Source organism: Diabrotica virgifera, chromosome 1, assembly GCF_917563875.1.
Source record: "Diabrotica virgifera virgifera chromosome 1, PGI_DIABVI_V3a".
In the NCBI taxonomy this organism is placed as follows: domain Eukaryota; kingdom Metazoa; phylum Arthropoda; class Insecta; order Coleoptera; family Chrysomelidae; genus Diabrotica; species Diabrotica virgifera.
The window spans coordinates 107,794,033-107,816,370 of NC_065443.1; the positions used below are offsets into that span (position 1 = coordinate 107,794,033).

At 33.6% G+C, this 22,338-nt stretch overlaps 1 protein-coding gene across 1 annotated transcript in view; it reads right to left on the minus strand.

Moving 5' to 3' along the window:
- LOC114335514 (ran-binding protein 9) overlaps positions 1–22,338 on the minus strand; it is a 106,228-nt gene that overhangs the window by 34,405 nt on the left and 49,485 nt on the right. Inside the window, exons 2-5 of the mRNA XM_028285765.2 lie at positions 18,091–18,255; positions 15,620–15,810; positions 11,950–12,134; positions 4,512–4,624 (exon numbers count right to left, since the gene is read on the minus strand). Coding sequence (XP_028141566.1) covers positions 4,512–4,624; positions 11,950–12,134; positions 15,620–15,810; positions 18,091–18,255 — 654 coding nt within the window. The remainder of the gene's footprint in view (positions 1–4,511; positions 4,625–11,949; positions 12,135–15,619; positions 15,811–18,090; positions 18,256–22,338) is intronic.

A 22,338-nucleotide genomic window follows, 5' to 3' on the forward strand; every position in this document is an offset into this window, starting at 1 on the left:
CTAGGCTATATCGTCGCCCCCGTTAGGTAAATTACTCCGATTCGAATTTTTTGTACAAACTTACTCAAAAAGAGGTCCTTATAACAAATCTACTGGGTGCCAGGCAGTACCTTGATCGATAAATTGTTTAAACAATTTTTTTAGACAAATTCACAAAAATAATTTTTTCACTTCGAATAATTTTTTTTAGATCATTTGGGTTATTCTGAGCAAAAAAAGGTATTTTGTGATTTTTCTCTAAAATTGATTGTTGTCGAGTTATACGCGATTTAAAATTTGAAAAATGCGAAAATAGCCATTTTCAAGGCTTAATAATTCGGTTAAAATCCATTAATATGAAAGTCAGAAAGTGACCAGATCAAAGTTTATAGCCCCCTCTACAAGATCCAGCAGAAATTTTTGTCACTATTTTATTACTAAGCTGTTATCTTTAATTATTAACAATGAGCGCTAAGTGCGTATTAGGCGGCCGTCAATGGTGAGTGCTAAAGAGATGCACCATTCCGGCCGTCCAATGGTGAATCACACTCGCACTCACATTGACGGCCGCCTCAATACACGCTTAGCGCTCATTGTTGATAATTAAAAATAATATCTTATTAATGAAATCATGACAAAAATTTCTTCAGGATCTTATAGAGGTAGCTTTAATCTTTGATTTTTTTTAGTTTCTGACTTTCATAATATATAATATTGTATGGCATTTTTGCCTTTCGGACAGTGCCGGCGCCAATTACATCTTTAACCCTGTTTCAAGTAACTAGTGTCAATGTACACTAGCCCAGGGGGACCGACGCGTTGCAACGGCTTAACGTGCTCTCCGAGGCACGGTGAGACGGCTCGTGTCATTATTGGAAATGAAAATGGTTTGTCTTTGGCAGGGCTCGAACCCACGTGCACTGGCGTATGAGGCCAGCGATTATGCCGTTACTCCACGGCCGCTCGCTCGACTTTCGCAATAATTATCTTTAACCGAGTTATTAAACCTTGAAAATGGTTATTTTGGCGTTTTTCAAATTTTAAGTCGCTAATAACTCGACAACAGTCAATTTTAGAGAAAAAACGGCCCAAAGGATCTAAAAAAAATTTGTACGAAGTGAAAATCATTTTTTATCGCCAAACGTCACTAAAATCATTCATTATTTACTCATTTGCCCTCATTTTCGGCAGTAAAATAACACTTTGTTGTATTGAAAGAAGAATGTTACTTTACCTGCCGCGATTATTAATCAAATTAACCGAGATTGAATGTAAGTGGTTAATGGCAGCAATCGATTATTTATTTGAGTGAAATTAAAATTTATTTACTTTAATTATTAAAAATATTGTACAAAATTTATCTTATTATTAATAAAATTTATGTCAAAAAGTAAAATTCTGTAGTGTTTCGCAATTATATTCATACAAAATAAATCAAAACTTTACAGATTTAGTAATTAGGTAGGTATACAATGTTGATAACTATCGATTAAACATCAAAACCGGCCATCATGCAAAAGTCATCTGTCATTACTGTCATACGAATTTTTTATTTCGTCTAAAATTAAAAAAAATTCCTCAAAGTTGTAAGTAGGTGTTAATGTTTTTTATGATTGACGATACAATTTTGTACGCACCACCTCAATACTCTTTATCGAACGCGTCTGTTGCTCGCTTCGCTTCCTCTGCTCGTAATATCAGACTCGTTCGATAAAGAGCCACTTTACTGACTTCGTACATAAATAACTATTAAACAATTTTTCGACCGCGGTACCGCGTCACACCCTGTGTATTTGTTATAAGGATTGTTATACGGATGTATTTCTTTCGAGTAAGTTTGTGCAAAAAACAAATCAGAATAATTTACCTAACGGGGGCGACGTTACAGAGTATACTAATAAGTAGTTGAAACGGTCAAAACAAAGAAACGCACACTCATCAAAAATGCACTTGAGATTCTCGTATAATCAACATTTACTGAATCGATCCAGGAAGAGTCAACTCCAACTAGTAAAAGTTGATTTAAATTTTTAAAATCAACTTTTACTGCTCGTTTCAGTTGGAGTTGACTCCAACTTAACTGAGAATCAACTTGAACTGTAACATATCCAATACCAGGTATACTGTCGGCAAACGTACAACAAACACTGAGTAAATACGAAGGACGACAACAATAGATACAAGGCAAGGATACAATCCATTGCTCTCCGTAGTGAAACGACCGTAAAAATCGCTATAAATTGCGACCATCATGGCAGTGTCGAAATTCAATAGCGACCTCGAAATGAATTAGAATCAGGCCCTGGTTACACCTCTGATATTCTCATCTCGAACTCATCTCGAACTCTACTATGGGTAGAAATTGATTTCGACTAGTCAAGCTCTGTCGAGATCACATTTCGACATCGAAATTGGTCTTGACGCTTGCGCATCGCTATCATTATTGTCGTTTTGACGATTAGCGATTTTAGTATGTGTTGTTATTTATTTAGATAATTGTATGTTCAATTTTATTTACCACTAATTATACTATCAAGGTTAATATAAATCATTAAACATTTTGAGAATTGCTGCTCTAATTAATTTACTGGTAGAATGTTTTTTCTTTGGTGTTCCACTGGCAATTTTTTATTCTTGTGTTAAATTTGTCAAATGTAACCAAAACAAACCAAAATTTCTTCTTTTTTGATGATTTTTTTCGCGTCGCACTAGCCTTTACAGTAACTTAACGTCACAGAACACTTATTTCACTTTTCATTGCGGGGTTGCCACCACCTCCTGAGGGCTTCAAATAAAAATTGGCTTTTTAGATTTACACTGAATACGATGTGAGTTACAGAATGCCAATAGAAACACGAAATCGACGTGATAGATACTCAACATTCCGATATCGGGTAATTACGATTGGACTTGGTCATTTCTATTCGATTTGTTAAAAGTTAGATTATCATTAGTTTTTTAGCGAAAAATTGATGTTTACTGACTTAAAAAAAATAAAGAAAAACTCATTTTGTCCCCCAAGATACTCAAACAATGAGTGAGACCGCACTAAAAGCAACAAAGCAACAGAATTTTTTCTCTCTTTTGTGGCATTTGGGAGTCGTGCCCATTTAGCCAGCAACATTTCTTAAAAATAAACGCCTAACTAAAACTACCATGACCAAGACTATTACGAACCTAACCGAATAGTCAAGGATAGAGAAGGGAGAAGAAAAGTTTTCACACCCAGGGGTCGATCAGGGTGACTAAATACTGACTAAGTAGGCCACGGGATAAGGGGTATTATTACCAGTGAGATATATTTTATTTATCGAATGGCATAGATACAATTAGAACACATAATTAAAAAAATATATATAAAAACGTTACATGAAGTATTACAAACGAACATCTAATGTATTAATATGCAGTAAAACATTTTCGGTCGTATTCAGGAACTCGGAAACTCCAGGGAACCGCCTTCGGTGGCATTCTTCTTCAAAAATGTGACGGACGGTCTGCCGTTGGGCACCACAGTCACACTCAGGAGTAAGAGCTTTTCCCCATCTATGCAAGCTGTCAGCCCATCTACCGCTACCTGTTCTTATTCTGTTTAGCGTTGTCCATGTATTGGGGGGCAGTTCAAAGCCTGGCAGTTTCTGATCGATACAGGCCATTTGGTGTGCTTCCTGTGGTGAGTCGCTCTTCCAAGCGTTTGAGTGCAGTCTGTTCATTTCGATATCAAGCTTATCATGGTGGATGGGTACTTGATAGTTAGGGAACCCCTACCAGTGAGAAAACAAAGGTAACAAAGCTAGACTCAAGCTAAAGTTGCAATTTACAAGACTTAATAAAACCTAGAAGAATCCCGAAAATTGATGGTTTGTTAAGATCTAGTACGTTCATAAGGTTATAGGGGGTAAACGTTTTCTTGCAATAGCTGAATATTCAATATATTTCTTTGTATCACGTACTTGTCACATGCAAAAAATATATGATCTAAGTCACATTTTGTATTGCAATTTTCGCACAAATTTGACTGTATTAAATTAATTTTATATAGATGTGCGAGATAACAGGCGTGGCCTAATTTTAGTCGAGAGATAGTGACAAGATCGTATTTTGAAAATAAATAATTTTTATGCCAATAATCTGTCGGGATTTTCGGATGTAAAAGAGTGTACCTTATCAAACGATTTAGACAGTATTGATTCCATTAAGGTTTCCAATTATCATGTAGCCTGGCTTTACTTATGGTTATGCATTCTTGAAGTGTAATCATTTAATTCTTCCTCGCCACTCAAAATGCTGTCTTTTGCCAACTGATCTACTTGTTCATTATGTTCCAAGACCAATATGATCTTTTATCCACGTAAATACTATATTAAACTATATAGTTGTTAGATTAGATAATAGTATTTGTAAGTCTTTGATGTTGGGATTTACGTTAATAGAATTTACGTCTAGTTGTCTAGAGAAACTTAACTAGAGAAAAAACACAGAAAAAACAATAATTTTATACAATTCACTAGGAAATATCAAAAAAAACTTACTTTGTCTGTTCTTGATAGATCCTATATCTTCATTGAATGGCTGTTCAGTAATATGGGCAAAAGCTTCTGCTGTATTACAATATCCATGATGCACAAGATACGTGGATACCATTCTGAAATAAATCAAACAATCAATACACCTAGTTTCTAAAAAGTTATATAATACGTTCATTGCCAAACTAAGTTCCGACGCCAGTTTCAGACGCCTGAATGACTTGGCGTACAAATTACTTTCGATATATGGGATGTAGTTCACCTGGTATGGGTGCTACAAGATCCTACAATTAATCAATATTACTATTAGAGGTTTTTACGAAGGCTCAGAGAAATTTTCAAAAATAGGCAAAAAATATGGATTGAGGACTCTTGGATCCTCCATTACGATAAAGCATCGGCTTACAACGCGCAACCTGTCAAAGGTTACTTGGTCAAAAGCCAGGTCAGTCATGAAGCATCCGTTCTATTCGCCAGATTTAGCACTCTGTTACTTCTACCTATTTCCAAAAATCAAATTCTGCTTGAAAGAAACCCGCCACAGGTCATTCTTCATTATCATCATCATTATACTCTAAGTGCAATGTTTGTATCCAGAGTGCACGCACTTGTGTAGTATGGATCCAATTCTTACAATCCAATATTTGGCAGATCATCTTGCCATCGTGTAGGTGGTCTTCCTCCGTTTCGTTTATCTGTCCTTGGTCTCCATCCAGTCAACTTGCGTGTCCATCTTCAATCCTTCATACTATCCATGTGGTCAGCCTATCTCCATTTCAATCTGCAAGCTCTCTGCACAACGTCTGTAAATTTGAGTCTGTTTCGTATGTCTTCCTTTCTGGTCTTGTTTTTTTTTATTGTTATTCTATTTTTTGTGAGGCATTGTTAGAGTCAGTGTTTCGGCACCGTAGGTCACTACTCAGATCAGGTCATTCGAGGATGTAAAACAAAAATCGGCGCAGTCATACAAAAGTCACGTCAGGGATCAATCCATTAGAGCAGCGGTTCTCAATCTGTGGTACATGTACCACTGTACCACTGGTGGTACATATCACTATTTGAGGTGGTACACAAAACACACAAAAAATTAAAATAGTAGTACTTATGGTCCGAGAGCTGTGAGACACTTTTGAGTAGGTATTTTAGGCAACCTGAAATTTTTTCAGGTGACTCTTCCATGATAGCCTAATACAAAAATGCCGGTCTGGCAGGAGGGTAGCGGTTATTTTCCCCGAAAATCCCCCCCTAAGTTAAAAAAGGGTAAACATTGTTATTACAAAAAATATCTTTGCCGTGACTTTAAACCAAATTTAAATATTCAAATACATATACAGAAAATAAACAGGCCAGGCGATTTGAGGGCGATTTTAACTCTGCAAGATACTTGTATGGGCGCCCCAGGATTATTTTCAGGGGGTGCATCTGAACTTCCGAAGATTTCATCTGAATCTGTACATACTATTAACGAGTATAAAATATACAACTATACATGCATAACTATGTACATTCCGTCCGGACAGGGAGGTGCAACTTTCATTTTGACAGGGTATTTTTTAATATTAAAAATAAATATTCCAAAAGACAGGTTTTTTTGGTGAAATTTTCCAACTGCCAGGTGATTAAACAAATTACGCGTGCATGTAAATGAAAAACGTTATAGGTAAGCAGCAGTGTGAGAAAGAGCGTATACCGATAGCTGTTTGCGTGCTCTGTTGTAGCTGAACGAGTCCGTTCGCTCGAGAAAAATCACGTGACCTGTCGATACCCATGTTGTTGTGCCTCGAAACGTTAGAGTAATTATTATATATTATAGTTTTTTAAATAACTTTTTATTAATTAAAGGAAAATAATACGTACTATACAATAAATTGTTCGATAACACCACATCTCAAAAATGACAAGTCTTTTTTCACATGCGCCCGTGATTGCCAAGGCTTCTATAAAAGGACAGCGAATATCTAGCAATTCAATTAATTAATCACCAATGAATTTTTAATTAATTCTAAATATATATTACAACTATTTACAGATCATGTAGAAGAGGAATCTGAGTCTCGAGGGGAGTCTGACGAAGAAGAAGGGAATAAATATTTAAGCTTAAATGAGGAGTTTAAAGAAGAAGTACAAGATTCGGACACACAATTTATTTAGTTAATAGTTTTATACTTTTCCGCCTATATATTTATAATAATAAATTTATCTTTTTCTATCTTATTTGCAAAATCGATTGTATAGTACGTATTATTTTCCTTTAATTAATAAAAAGTTACTTAGGAAACTATAATATATAATAATTACTCTAACGTTTCGAGGCACAACATGGGTATCGCCAGGGTACGTGATTTTTCTCGAGAGAACGGACTCGCTCAGCTACAATATTGGGACCGTGCAAGTTCGGCAAAGCGACCCCTATTTCTACGCTCTGTACTTTTATTCGCACTGTTAATTATATTGGCCAATTATATTAGTTCTGGTTATTGGATAATTGTCAAGGCCATAGTCCAAAAAAATAATAAGAAGAAAAAATAAGATGCAGGTTATGTTATGCAAACGAAAACAATTGTATGTAGTAAATAAAATTAGTTATTAAAATGCAGTACTGCAAGCAAAATACAATTAATTAAATTTACCTTTATATAATAATTGCATATCATATCAATATTGTGGAGCAATATATAATTTTTCTGCTTCAATGACAGAAGTATGAAATATACGTCAATTTGACAATTTCAATTGACAATATGAATTATTTAAGATAGTTGCAATATTTCTCCGCGACTCGCGCACGGTCGTTTCTCGTTTCCCTTCCAAGTACTTGCACACCGCGAATAGGACGCAAACAGCTATCGGTATACGCTCTTTCTCACACTGCTGCTTATCTATAGCCCTTTTCATTTACATGCACGCGTAATTTGTTTAATCACCTGGCAGTTCGAACATTTCACCAAAAAAAAACCTGTATTTTTTAGAATATTTATTTTTAATACTAAAAAAATACCCTGTCAAAATAACAATTGCACCTCCCTGTCCGGAAGGAATGTACATAGCTATGCAAGTATAGTTGTATATTTTATACTCGTTAATAGTATGTACAGATTCAGATGAAATCTTCTGAAGTTCAGACGCACCCCCTGAAAATAATCCTGGGGCGTCCATGTAAGTATCTTGCAGAGTTAAAATCGCTCTCAAATCGCATGGCCTGTTTATTTTCTTTATATTTGAATGTTTAAATTTACTTTACGGCACGTCAATAATATTTTTTGTAATAACAATCTTTACCCTTTTTTTAAATTTGGGGGGATTTTTGGGGAAAATAACCCTCCAGCCAGACCGGCATTTTTGTATTAGGCTATCACGGAAGAGTCACCTAAAAAAATTTCAGGTTGCCTAAAATACCTACTCAAAAATGTCTCACAGCTCTTATGCTATTAGTAAGTCTTGGTAATACAATCTAAACATATAGGTGGTACCAAAAATAATAAAACAACTGTAGGTGGTACATGACTCAACAAGTTTGAGAACCGCTGCATTAGAGGAAGTACAACAATAATCGGCGCAACAAGTCAATAGCATGTCGAAAGATCACCTGTAGCACTGCTTCGCAAAGTGGACTGTTGGCATGGTAGACCAATCAAGTTAGGTTTTTACTTGATATAACTGAAAGGACAGGGTTTGACAGTTACATTACAGGTACCTTTTACATTTGACAGGTATTTGAAAAACGAGCTTATTTCTGAGGCTTGTCCAGTTAATTTGGCTGACTGGATTTCAATGATCTGGGGCTTATTTCCTTCGTTAAGATGTATACTAATAGCCTATGAAAAAAATTTAAAAAAAAGTTACATTTATGTACTCAAAATTATTTGTTAATAAATAGCACTTTTTAAGCTTATAAACAATTACAATAACTCCGTGGAAATTAGATCAAATTAAATGGCAATAAAAAATACGGAAAGCTGATTAAAATACAAAACTTAAATAAAAAAATCACTGTTACGTTAATTAACAACATTAAAAGCTGAAATTAACCAATATTTTATAAGAAAAGTCAAAGTTTTCAACAAAATTTTTAGCTAGAAAAAATATTACAAATTGTTTAAACAGGAGTGTTATAAACAAAGAGTATTTTGCGTTCTGAGTAAAAAATAGTGGGCGTAGCGGCTGGCGTAGCCGAATGAGAATGAATTCGCGCGCTATTACACTAATAGCCGGTATAGGTGAAATTTGCTAGTCATTTTAGGCACGATAAGAGCCTAAACTTAAATAGTAGAACCTAAAAGAAAACGTATGAACACTGTGCCGTCACGTTTTAGTGACACACATGCGTCGACAGTGGCGTATCAAAGTTTCCACTTATGGACGGGATAAATAAATTAAAAGGTACCCTCCCTCACTAACAGAATTCAATTTATTTCACTTTTTAAGTTCTATGTGATTAACAAATAAGACTAGTAATACTTAATAACGTAATTTTAACCCACCACCCCTTCCCCACCATCAAAAACAAAAAAAAATCCGATTTTATTTTCTATTAGGTGGGATGCAATCAATTTTTAAATTTCAAAAAATTCACACGCATAATTGAGGCTTTTACAAAATATGTCTATTTTTTTATGGACCTGTAGGTTAAGTGTACATCACCTCAAAAAAAATTTTTTTTGTTCAGAGAAAAACCTATAACTTTTTTTTGGAGATGGCTGCAGGTCTAATTTTTTTAATCTTGTATTTAATGTATTTAATGTATTTTATCAAACACTACATTTCTAATTTTTTCAGACTTTTCCTTAAGGTTCGCCACGTTCAATAATCCAAAAAACTGTTTTTTAGTGGTTTTTGGGGGTTTGAACGTGTTTTTCCCAATTTTAAATATTCTAAGGGACTCAGTTACTTCAATTTTCATATAACCTATAAAAAACACGATTGACTTTGATACATTGATTTGATCTATTTTGAAGTCTATAAAATAGGGAAAATCTCCAAAAACCATCTAAAAAACAGTTTTTCGGATTTTTGAAGGTGGCGAACCTTACGAAAAATCTTATAAAAATTAGGAATATAGTGTTTGATAAAATATACAAAATTAAAAAAAATTAGACTTGCAGCCATCCCCAAAAAAAGTTATACGTTGTTTTTTCGAAAAAAAAAAAAATTTTAATTAGAGGTTATGTACACTCAATTTACAGGTCTATAAAAAAGAAACATGTTTTTTAAAAGCCTCAATTGTGCGTGTGAATATTTTTGAAATTTAAAAATTGATTGCATTCCACCAAAAGAAAATAAGGACGAAAAATGAAGTTTTTGATGGTGGCGGAAGGAGGAAGGGGGTGGTGGGTTAAAATTAGGTTATTACGTATTACCCGTGTTACTTGTTAATCACATATAACTTAAAAAATAAAAAAAATTGAATTCGATTAGTGAAGGAGGCTACCTTTTAATTTATTTATCCCGTCCGTAAGTGGAAACTTTGATGCGCCACTGTCGACGCATGTGCGTCACTAAAACGTGACGGCGTAATGTTCATACGTTTTCTTTTAGGTTCTACTATTTAAGTTTAGGCTCTTATCGTGCCTAAAATGACTAGCAAATTTCACCTATACCGGGTATTAGTGTAATAGCGCGCGAATTCAGTCTCATTCGGCTACGCCAGCCGCTACGTCCACTATTTTTTACTCGGAACGCAAAATACTCTTTGTTTATAACACTTTTGTTTAAACAATTTGTAATATTTTTTCTAGCTAAAAATTTTGTTGAAAACTTTGACTTTTCTTATAAAAGATTGGTTAATTTCAGCTCTTAATATTGTTAATTAATGTAACAGTGATTTAAAAAAAAGAGGCCATCTCAGCCCCCCCAGGGTGGTAGGACTTTTAATTTTTTTTAAAGTTGTGTATTTTAATCAGCTTTCCGTATTTTTTATTGCCATTTAATTTGATCTAATTTCCACGGAGTTATTGTAATTGTTTATAAGCTTAAAAAGTGCTATTTATTAACAAATAATTTTGAGTACATAAATGTAACTTTTTTTTAAATTTTTTTCATAGGCTATTAGTATACATCTTAACGAAGGAAATAAGCCCCAGATCATTGAAATCCAGTCCGCCAAATTAACTGGACAAGCCTCAGAAATAAGCTCGCTTTTCAAAAATTTTATAAACAAATTCAATTTCGCAAAAACTATTAAACAGGTCTGGACCATTTTTTGCACACCATTCAAACACTATAATACCCTCAAGTCTAGATACATTTGAAAAAATTTTAATCAATAATAAAATTGTTATTAACAATATCCAAAAACAGCGATTTTGTCGTTCGTTTTGCAATAACTTTTTTGTTTATTAACCGATTTTCATTTAGCGTAAGTATCTCATTTGATGTATCTTTTTTGTCTGAAAAAGTTACCTGTGAACGTCAAATCTCTAAATAAACAAGTTTTTAAGTTATGAGCAAAAAACTAAGTTTGACGTTTTTGTTGTTAATTTAAAAATTGTTCCACTAAAAAATTGATAAATCCCAAGATCGTAGTCTTTTTGTAATATCTCATACTATACATTTCAACTGTCAAACCCTGCCCTTTCATGTCGAAAAAAGGCTAATTTTTTACTAACTTGATTGACCTGTGGAGCGATATTAGGATGTGAAACGAGAGTATATTGAAGAGGAAAGATGAAAAAATATAAAGAATTACTGAATAAAGATGTTACACCAACAGTCCCGAAACTTGAGTTAAAGACCTCACATGTTTCCAGTTAAAACATACGACCTCAAGCATGTTTCAGCTTACTGATTCTAAAACTGTTTGGTGACTATTTGGCTATATATGCTTTTGTGATTTGTCTTTCTTTGATTAAGGTTGTAAACTCTAAGGCCGCTCGCAAACACAGCCACTTGTGGTCGCCACCGACTTCAAGTAGAGAGAACCGGCCACCGCCATAGCTTGTCGCTCGAAGACTACCGGGAACGCAGTGAGTGCGCCGAGTCCATTTAAAATACATACAAACCTCAGTCAGCAGCGTGTAGCAGCCACCGGTGGCGACCACAAGTGGCTGTGTTTGCGAACGCCCTTACAGCTCTAACAAATGAGGCGCTCAGAGCAACAGTGGCCTAACCCACAAATTGAGAATTTTTAGATTAATATATCAATAAAAGCAGGAACATTAAATCTTCGGATTAACAAGGGTCTACATAACCTACCATTTGGCTAAATGGCGCTAAATAATTTGTAGTGCCATCCCATAAGCATAATGGAAATACGAATGCAAATATTGCATTGATCTCAAAACTTCGTTTCTGGGGTTAGGCCACTGTTGCTCTGAGCGCCTCAAACCAGATGTGTACGAATTGCTGCCATTAGGATGGTGTGGGATTCTCTTGATTTGAAATGTAGACTATGTTGAAACTGTTTGATTTAGAAGTGACTAAGTTGATTACAAAAACTAAAACTTACTTGTTTAATGTGGCTTGCCACTCTCCTTGACTTTCTGGCACGGGAAAATCGTTTATTTCGATTCTGGTTCGTGATCTCAATTCTCTCATCATATCTTCGATATCGAAAACGAAAGGTTCTTGTCCAAAATTCGCATCTACAACTTCACCTGGAGTTTGCAAACCAACGGTCGGATATAAATTAGGCTAAAACAGGCAATTAAAGTAAATTATTTATCACTTTTTATTACTATAAATTTTCAAATTAAATATCATTATTAAGAAATATATTGGTAGGGTAGCCCAAACTCAGACATGAGAAACCTTGTATCCTGTAAATGTACCACTACCATATATTGGCTCTTAATATAGGTGTGTTCGTTAAGGGGGGTCCGATAAAAAAAAATATAACCATAGAAAAACACGAAATCGTCAGAATAAGATAAGGTAGGTTAAGTACATGCAGAACAGTGTATATATTTAGTATTTTTTCGATAAACGATTTTTTATCGAGATATTAATATATTTCAAAATATACCTAAAAAATGTAAGCTCACAATCAATTTTCATATTATTACCAGATCTCTTATAATCTTACTTACCATGTAAAAATTTGTGTTGGATTTTACAAATGTTCAAAATATTTCGATAAAAACTGACTTATCTAAAAATTACAAAGAGACAAAAATGTTTTAAAAACATTTTGTTTACCTAATGGTACCACAGTAATAATTTAATTGGAACGTACACAAATATTTGGGGGGTTTAGGGAACAAAACCCCCATAAAATTTTATGGAGTGTACAAATTTCCCTTTTATTTTTTCATAACGATGTTCCTACCATATGAATGCCACATATGTCCATTTTCAATAAAAACTCTCCTAATAGTTTTCAATATATTGTAAAAAATCGATTTTTATTTTGTAACTTCAAGGGGCTATAACTTTTTTTATATGCTCGTGCATAAGGTAAGTTCGGTTCAATCGAACTATTTTTGGTCCCAGAATATGTGATTTAATTTATGATCTGTATTTTTGTTACACCCTATAGAAAATAATAAAACATTCTAGTTCTGAAACCATTTTCTTGTAGCATCTCAATATTATCTAAAGAAGGGTGGAGAGAGACTCGCAAAAGAAATACACTCCCTTCACACAAAACTACACCTCAAATAGTAAAAGTAATAATCTCAGAGCAGTGATGACTAAGAAAGTACCCAAAGGAGAAATTGTAGAAACCAATTCTCTCTCTAAAAAAAAAAAACAAATAAAATAGAGAAAATAGGTCAAACCAGCTGTTGTTTATATGAATCTTAACAAAAAGATTAGAAAGCAAATATGGACATAATTGTCTAACATCGTCGTCATGTAATCATATTAGAGACACAAAATACAATATAAACAAGTTCGATTAATTATTCGTAACTGGCGTATCAATTACAAACGGTTAATTAGTAGCAGTACCGATAATCAGAACTCTACTTACACGGAATTGACTTAGCGTCCTTGATTACTACAACACAACGTATTTCCCAAATCGTATTATAAAAATCGCGGAATTCGCAAAAAATAATAAGTCTCTGTTATAATAATGATAGACATCTAACTTACCTAGAAGTAAAATAGAACTGATGGACACAGTCATGAAACTCGAAGAGAAGACAGCCACCAAAGGATTGTATGTAAATGAAGCAAAAACGAAGTACATGGAATGGACAAATAAGCAATTCATTCGGGCGCAATACACAACAATGACAAAAGCAAAGGAAACACAATATACATTCGAAGAAGTTGAAAGATTTGAGTAGTTAGGAACTGTCTTCACAAAGAACCTAACTCTGACCAAAAAACCGAGCTCTATCAGGAACCTAACATATTGGCGGCAATTAAGGCGCAATGACTTAAAACGGTTGGGCCATGTGCAGAGAATGATTCCATCTAGAATTCCCAGAATGGTACTATCTAGTGCTAGTGCATTGGAAGGCAAAAGGCGAAGAGGAAGACCGAGCTCAATATGAAGCAACGTAGTTAAAGAAGATATGAGAAGACCTACCGTAACGAACTGGGAAAGAAAAGCACCTGACAAAAGAGAGTGGAAAAGAGCAGTAGGTACATCAAGCCGCAGGCCTAGTAATAGCGTGCCCCACCTTGACTTTACAGTACAGGATCTTATGACCAACAGTGATGCCAAATTTAGGATAACTATAAATAACTTGGGAATTAATATTATTGACATTTTGTGGCTGTCAGGGGTTCTAAAACTTTTTTTTTTCGAAAAATACCTTTATGTGAATAAAATAAAAAATAATTTTGTATGTTAAATATATTATATAATAATATATTTAAGCGAATAAATATCCCCTGGGATGTTTCAGAGTAAGTACTGTTCTCCATTAATAAATGCAATCGTTATAACACAAAAATACCTACAGTCGATATGAACTTCAACGAATCAAATGAACTAACTGAACTAACTAACAATTAATGAACTTTAACGAATCAAATGAAATAACTAAAGTTAATTTCAAGTTAAGAATTTATACTAAATTTTAATGAGGGTGTAAACACATTAAAATGACATTAATTTCAGGTTGGAAATCAGTCGTTAAGAATAACAATAAAGTGGAATTAGGATACAAATTTTCCAAATAAGAAATGAGTTACTCAATACAATGTTATCAGTAGTAATTGCACAAGAGCTCTTAAATTATTGAATTTTTCCCTGAGTGACACTTTGACAGTTTTAATTTCATGAGCCGAAGGCGAGTGAAATTATGTCAAAGCGTCACGAGGGCAAAAATTCTATATTAATTTTAGAGATCGAGTGCAATTTGTTGCGATTATTTCATGAATAAAACTGTTCAAAACCAAAATTTTATTGTAATTTATTTATGTAAGTACAAATTAGTACAATTAAACACACAGTTGTTATAAATATTTGACGGTTGAAAGTCATCACTTTTATAATTTTTAAAACATTAATTGTCATTAATGTCACCGAATGTATTTTTTCGTAACAACGAAGGGCATCTGACGTAATATACTTGACGACGGGACATTATCAAAAAGTATCAGTTTAATTTTTATTTCTGTAGCTTTCTATTGGTCAGAATCTCCTATGAATGAAATAATCAGTAATAATTATAAGCTTATTTGATATTATTTGTTATAATTTAATTTAGGTGAACTGACCATCAACAGTTATAATTTATTTATTCTCAACTGTGGGACAATATAAAATTTTAAACTTGACTGACAATCTATTTTATATTTTGCTTGACATTACTTCAGAACTGTCTATACTGTCAATACATAAATTAACAACCATAGAACATGGATATTCTAACATTCTTAACAAAAAATAGTTATTACGTACGAGTATATCGATTATAAAATTGCTGATTACTTTTTGAAAATGACTATCACTCAAAAAACACAATGAAAAATATTGTTTTACTACAATGCTATTGACTGTAACGAGTTAGTGTTAATTTAACATTTTTAGGGCCCTACATTTTTAGGACCCTGGTAATGTTCGATTGAAAATTCTTTTGAAGAAAATCGGCATCGCCGCGCTAAAAACTTCCATAAGGATTGCATTGCCGTATGTTCGCGTACTGTAAAGTCAAGGTGGACAGACATTAGGCTCGTAGTGCTTATATATTTATTGTTATTAATATTATATAACTTACCGGAAGGTCTCTGAAGGCAGTGCCAAGGTAATGCCCATTTTTAGTGTAAAAACAAGTGCTGTCGATCAAATTTACTCCGCAACCAATAACATCACCCGTTGTAAATGTTGGTCCATATGGCTGTCCCGTTCCGGATGAACAGAATGAATGACCATCGTCACCGTGATACCCATAGGATTGTTTATCCCATCCTGTATAATCAAACAAAATTTTATTAAGGTTCAACAGTTAAAAATAAAAGCTTAAGGTATAATATACCTTAATAAGATATTAAATTAAGGTATCATATTATTATGTGTGTGTGTGTGTGTGTGTGTGTGTGTGTGATTTGTGTTTTATTGGCACTGGTTTTCACAACCAACTGGCCAGTCAATTTCATAATTGTTTTTTAGACTATAACTTATCAGTAACTCAGGGGAGTAATGTGTGTGTTGAGTAAATGTCTTGTTACTTTGCAAAGTCGACGTCATTGTCTTTGCAAAGAGACGCTAATTGTATCCGAACGTCTGCGGTCCCTCCGGTGAATACCGATCCCACAAGGAGAGAAACTATTTTCATTTATTAATTTATAATAAACGAAAAATTTCTGACCCTGGTCAGATTCGAACTCACGACCTTTTCGGATTTTTCAATCCATAGGCAGGCGCTCTTACCACTGAGCCACGGAGGGGGTCATATCATATTATGATAGAAGATAATATTATATAAAGATTTCGATAACTTATATTTCTAGCATAAATATTAATTAGTATTTTGTAGAATTGATATTCATTTAGCAGGTTTTTTGAAAGAAAAAGTCCCAAAAATTAGTAATTAAGTAAAGCAATTTTTCAACAAAAATATGTTGTCATAATTCGATGCAAATGTCGTAATAAAAACAGCAAAATATTAGCAAAATTATTATTTTGGTAAATATCAACCACTATTTCATTGTAATTCAGTATTCTAATAAAATTCAAGAAATTTTCCACACTAATATCATACAAATACAAGGTTAGTAGAAAGTTTTGTTTTATAGAAAAGTCAAACAATAAGGAATGCACGTAATTTTCCCCTTGTTGCCATATTTTAAATTTGAAAAAAACATATAGGGAATAGTCAGATTCTTTTGACATGCCATTCCTATTACATCGAGCATTTCATTGGCGAGAATTAGTGACTAGTTTATATGACGTCATTATTATATTTGGTGTGATTGTAAATGATGACTGACGTCTGTCATGATATTAGAGGTTAAATATAATGTCAAATTATTGTTTTCAAATTATATTTTATTTAAAAGTCTAATAAGTCAGGAAATAAAATTCGAAATTATTTATCGAGTTTTTTAAGTTGGAAAAATAAAGCATAACATAGTGGCGAAATACTCGACACGGGAAATCTAAATTGCATTTCACGTCCTGTCATTCACCATGATAATAATTTTAGCGAACTATTTCTTTTAATATCCACCAAAGGTGAATAAAGTATGTATAAACTAAAAGAAAAGAAAAGATGGTTCAGATTTGATTACAGTACAGAGCCTCTACTATGTGCTTATACGTATTTCGGAATATCCGTGCCTCTACCCAGGTGCTCCGATGAGGACACGGTTATTTTTTTATTTTTTTACTTTCCCTTGGTAATAGTCTAGGTTTGTAATAGTCTTGTTGTATGGTAGGTTTAGTTATATAGGCGTTAATTTTAAGAAATGTTGATAGCACAGCTGCCAAAGGCCATAAAAGAAGAAGAAAAAAATCAACAAACAAAAATCTTACATAACCTTCTATAGAACAATGTCAGTTTGACACTTATAATAGTACAGATAATTATCATAGGTAAATCAGAGGTAAATATTAACATAAGTGAACCTACCCTCCGCGCTTCCTGACGACAAGATCTCTTGGACTGGTTTGCGGTATCTCTTTCTAGTACATTGTATCGCGAAACTAAGATGACATTAAGTGTGAGTATAGGCACGGAAGGGGAGGACTACTGTCACAGCTTTATTATGCGTAAGAATGAAACAGCACTAAGCCAAATAAAAAAGATGGTGTCGTCACTTCGACCTGAATGACACTCTGTCTATGATAATATATAAGTCTATGATAATTATCTTTGTTTCACACTCTTAACGACAAAGAGAAACAGTGTAGCCGGTAGTTGCTTTGATATGTTTTTTATTTGGCAACAGCGCTTTCCTGTTAAACTTGACGGTAGCGAAAAAACTAATATATTATGAGGGAAAATTTGTTAAATTTTGTTGCCGTCAAGTTTGTACGGGTGGGTTATGATGTCATTAAATCTATGACGTTCATTCCTAATTGTTTGACTTTTAGTTTATCAAAATATATCTTAAATTAGTGGGGCTAATTAATATATCGGTACCGTTTATACCGTTATAATATATAAACAAATGAATGGTTTATCAAGCAATTTTAACCTATTTCAAAAAAAATATTAACAATATTATTAAAATTAAATTTTCAAACCTGGCAAACGATTCATGTTAACTCCTTGAGCTGACAAGCCAATACCCATATATCCATCTCGACCTTTGCTCACAATCTTTACTTCAAAATAATACAGACCACAAGATGCTGGTATTGGATGGGTAGCTTGAACACTCGCAGCATCTTTGTGAGTTTTGCCATGACCTGTAAAAAATGTGAAAGATGTAATTAAAATTCAGGAGTAATGATGTGTCAAACTTTTGTTTGTCACATTTTATTAAAAATTTAAAAGTAGTTCATTTCTGATTATTTATGATAACAATTCGATCTTAATGATATAATATTAAAAACAAAATCTAGAAACTAATACTTTTTCCTCAAGAACATAGTCAATTACTAAAGTCGTATTACTAAAATCGTATATTAGTGAAATATTGTTTAGAATGATATAAGATGTGTTTGATGTCATTCGATAGATTTTTAAAAAATATTGAACACGTATTTTTCAGTTTTTTGATCTGATGTTCATTTCGCGAAATATCGCCGGGTTCCTATTTAAAATTTTGAAGTTACCCTCAGCCCTCTCTATGGGGGTCGTATTTGGTATCATTCGATAGATTTTTGAAAAATATTGAACACGTATTTTCAGTTTTTCGATCTGACGTTCATTTCGCGAAATATTCGCTATTTTTGTGAAACTTTGTGACTTGCCCATTTCCTTCGCCCGCTCAAATCATCAGATTTTTGAAATAAACACTGTTCTGCATGTAGGTACTTAACTTACCTTATCTTAATCTGACGATTTCGAGTTTTTCTAAGGATATATTTTTTTTTCAGACCCCCTTAACGAACTCCCCCTGTATTAAGAGTCCATATGGTAGGGGTGCACTTACAGGTTAAAAGATTTCTCCCAATGTGATTTTCTGACGCGCTCGAGTAACTGCAAAAATTCCCGCTTGAGCTCCCCTACCAAAATGATGGGACAGTCCGCGTCGACCATAAATCGAGAGTTGTGTCCTAGTCCAGAAATCATAAACCACAAATATTGGGGTAAAGGCAAGCGTCCACAGACCCGCATCGTACGCAACGGATTTTAGTTTGACTTGTACAAAAACTTATGTAACTGCGTCCACTGATTTGCATCGTACGGATCGCATCATCGGTAATGCCGAAGGGTTGCTTCGAGAGGCAACTTTTGCGATGCGTGCCGATGAATCATTCGGAATGCCGATCAGTGGACGCACACCACGCACTCTGTTCGGAATTTCGCTTGGCCCAGTGGGAGCTAATCTACGGCTAATTTGCATTTGACGATCGTCTTCTTCGTAATGAAACAAGTAAACTACGTTTTAACTTTTATTTTATATATAGGTATATTCAGGTAAAAGTATTACAGTCCATGATAAGTTGATTATGGGGATTAAAATATCATAAATATTACTCATTTTTCATGTTTATTGGTCTTTTTTAAGATATCTTGAGTATCCAACTATGAAAATTATTCTCGTTAAAAAAACAACACATTTTTCTATCTTAAATGCAATGAACTTTTTAAAAAATGTTAGACTTGTTAATGATGTTCCTGAGAGAAGTGTAAAATTGATGCAAGACATTTCATTGTCCCGCACAAAAGATGAAAAAGCAGATGATAAAGTGAGGAGCTGTCAATCAAAACCAACCTTGTCCACCTTAAGAAGTTTTAGGGAAATCGCAAAAAACGTTTTATAGTCCAGAAAGCCACTGCGCATCCGCTAGGAAAAATATTCTAATTCGGATTTTTTGCACAATCTTACTCAAAAAGGACTCCTTTTAACAAATTTCCATGTTGCCAGGACCAAAAGGTGGTCAAAGATTTTTTAAACGTTTTTTTTTTTGTTTTTTTCCTAAAATTATTTTTATTGCATGGAAAAAAGTTTTTTTAGGTTTTTTGGATCATTCCAAACAGAAAAGGTCTTTAGTGACTTTTTTCTAAAAATGATAGTTTTGACATATAAGCGATTAAAAATTTAAAAATTGCGAAATCGGCCATTTTTAGCCCTCAAAGACTATGTGAAAAACTGAAAATTTGAATGTTGCCAAGGTAGGTACATATTCTTTAAACATCGATTGATGAAATCCCGAAGAGTTTTTTGCAATACAATATTCAAAACTCCTTTGTTTTTTAATTACGAATCAAGCGTGCGCGACACTATTTTCCACCGACAGTATGGTGCAAATGAAAGGAATAAATTCGTTATTTCGAAAATCGGCGACTTTAAGGAAAAATCCCGAAACAGGTCGATTTTTATTTTTAAGTTATGATATTGTGGCATATATGGTATACTAGTGACATCATCCGTCTGGGCGTGATGACGTAATCGATGATTTTTTTAAATGAGAATAGGGGTCGTGTGGTAGCTCGTTTGAAAGGTTCTTCAATTATCCATCAAGTAATGTAAACATTTACATAATTTTTTATACAGTGTGTCCTTCTACTTCTTTTTTTGTCAAATAATTTAATTTAATAAAAATTTTTTGGACACCTTGTATAAATAATTATGTAAATATTTATATTACTGAATAGAGAATTGAAGAACCTTTCAAATGAGCTAGCACACGACCCCTATTCTCATTTAAAAAAATCATCGATTACGTCATCACGTCCAGATGTATGACGTCACTAGTATACCATATATGCCACAATATCATATTTTAAAATTAAAAATCGACCTATTTCGGGATTTTTCCTTAAAGTCACCGGTTTACGAAATAACGAATTTATTCCTTTCATTTGCACCATACTGTCGGTGGAAAATAGTGTTGTGCACGCTTGATTAGCAATTAAAAAACAAATGAGTTTTAAATATTGTATTGCAAAAAACTCTTCGGGATTTCATCAATCGATGTTTAAATAATATCTACCTACCTTGGCAACATTCAAATTTTCAGCTTTTCACATAGTTTTTGAGGGTTAAAAATGGCCGATTTCGCATTTTTTCAATTTTTAATCGCTTATATGTCAAAAACTATCATTTTTAGAGAAAAGTCACTAAAGACCTTTTCTCTTTGGAATGATCCAAAAAACCCAAAAAAAATTTTTTTCCGTGCAAAAAAAATAATTTTAGGAAAAAAACAAAAAAAAAACGTTTAAAAAATTTTTGACCACTTTTTGGTCCTGGGAACATGCAAATTTGTTAAAAGGAGTCCTTTTTGAGTAAGATTGTGCAAAGAATCCGAATTAGAATATTTTTCCTAGCGGATGCGCAGTGGCTTTCTGGACTATTAGTAAATAACCTTGCACTGAAAATCGGTAAAATTAGCATATATCATTTTATTTAGTGAAATTAACTTATAGTAAATATTTTATTTCAAACCTAAAGGTATAAATAATAGGTCTGGATCCCGCGTACGAAAAAAAAGTTGATTAATAGCAAGCTGAAAATTTGTTAATAGCTTAAGGGTGTCTAGTCGGATAAACTTTGGATATATGGGAACACTGGAACAGGGGCAGTTTTAATTGTGGAACAGGTTAAAAATTTGGAACTGTCAGACCACGAAAACGGCACATTTATTTTGTCCGACAGAATAGACTTAAACTCTCCGAACTGATATTAAACTCTCATGCAAAAATGAGACTGCTATTTATCACCTGTCATAATTCCAGTCATTTGACATATTCTACATGTTCCACTCATTAAAACGCCCATTTGGTGATAAATAGCAGTCTGATTTTTGCATGAGAGTTTAATCTCTGTTCGGAGAATTTAAGGCCGTCCGTACATGGGTCGATCGAAGACACGTCTCTAAGTTCGCACGTCTTGCTCGTCTTGTACGAACCCTGCGGCACAAGCGATTGCTCTCCCCACACTTGTCGATTCAGTTTGCTCACATCTTCCAACCAGGAAGAACGCATTTTTATATACTAACCAAAACGACTATTTCGATCTGTAAAAAGTACGGTATTGTTACATTTTTAGTACAATTTGTATACAATAAGCATTATACAATTGAGGGTATTTTTCTACTTCCCCAACGAATTTTATATTAAACACCTAGAAACAGAAGTTCAATGTTTTCAGAATTTTACATTACAAACAATATATTTATATACTTCCACAAAGCTAATCATAGTATTACAATCAACGAACATAACATGCATCGATCTTTAAATAAAAGTAAAATTTCATTCAGCGCAAAAAACAACAAAAAACGAAGGAAACAAATAAAATAAACTACTTATTATGACTAAAAACGTGCGTCTCATTCGAACTTTCTCGTGCAGTACGGATCGTATGCGACGAGAGCCGT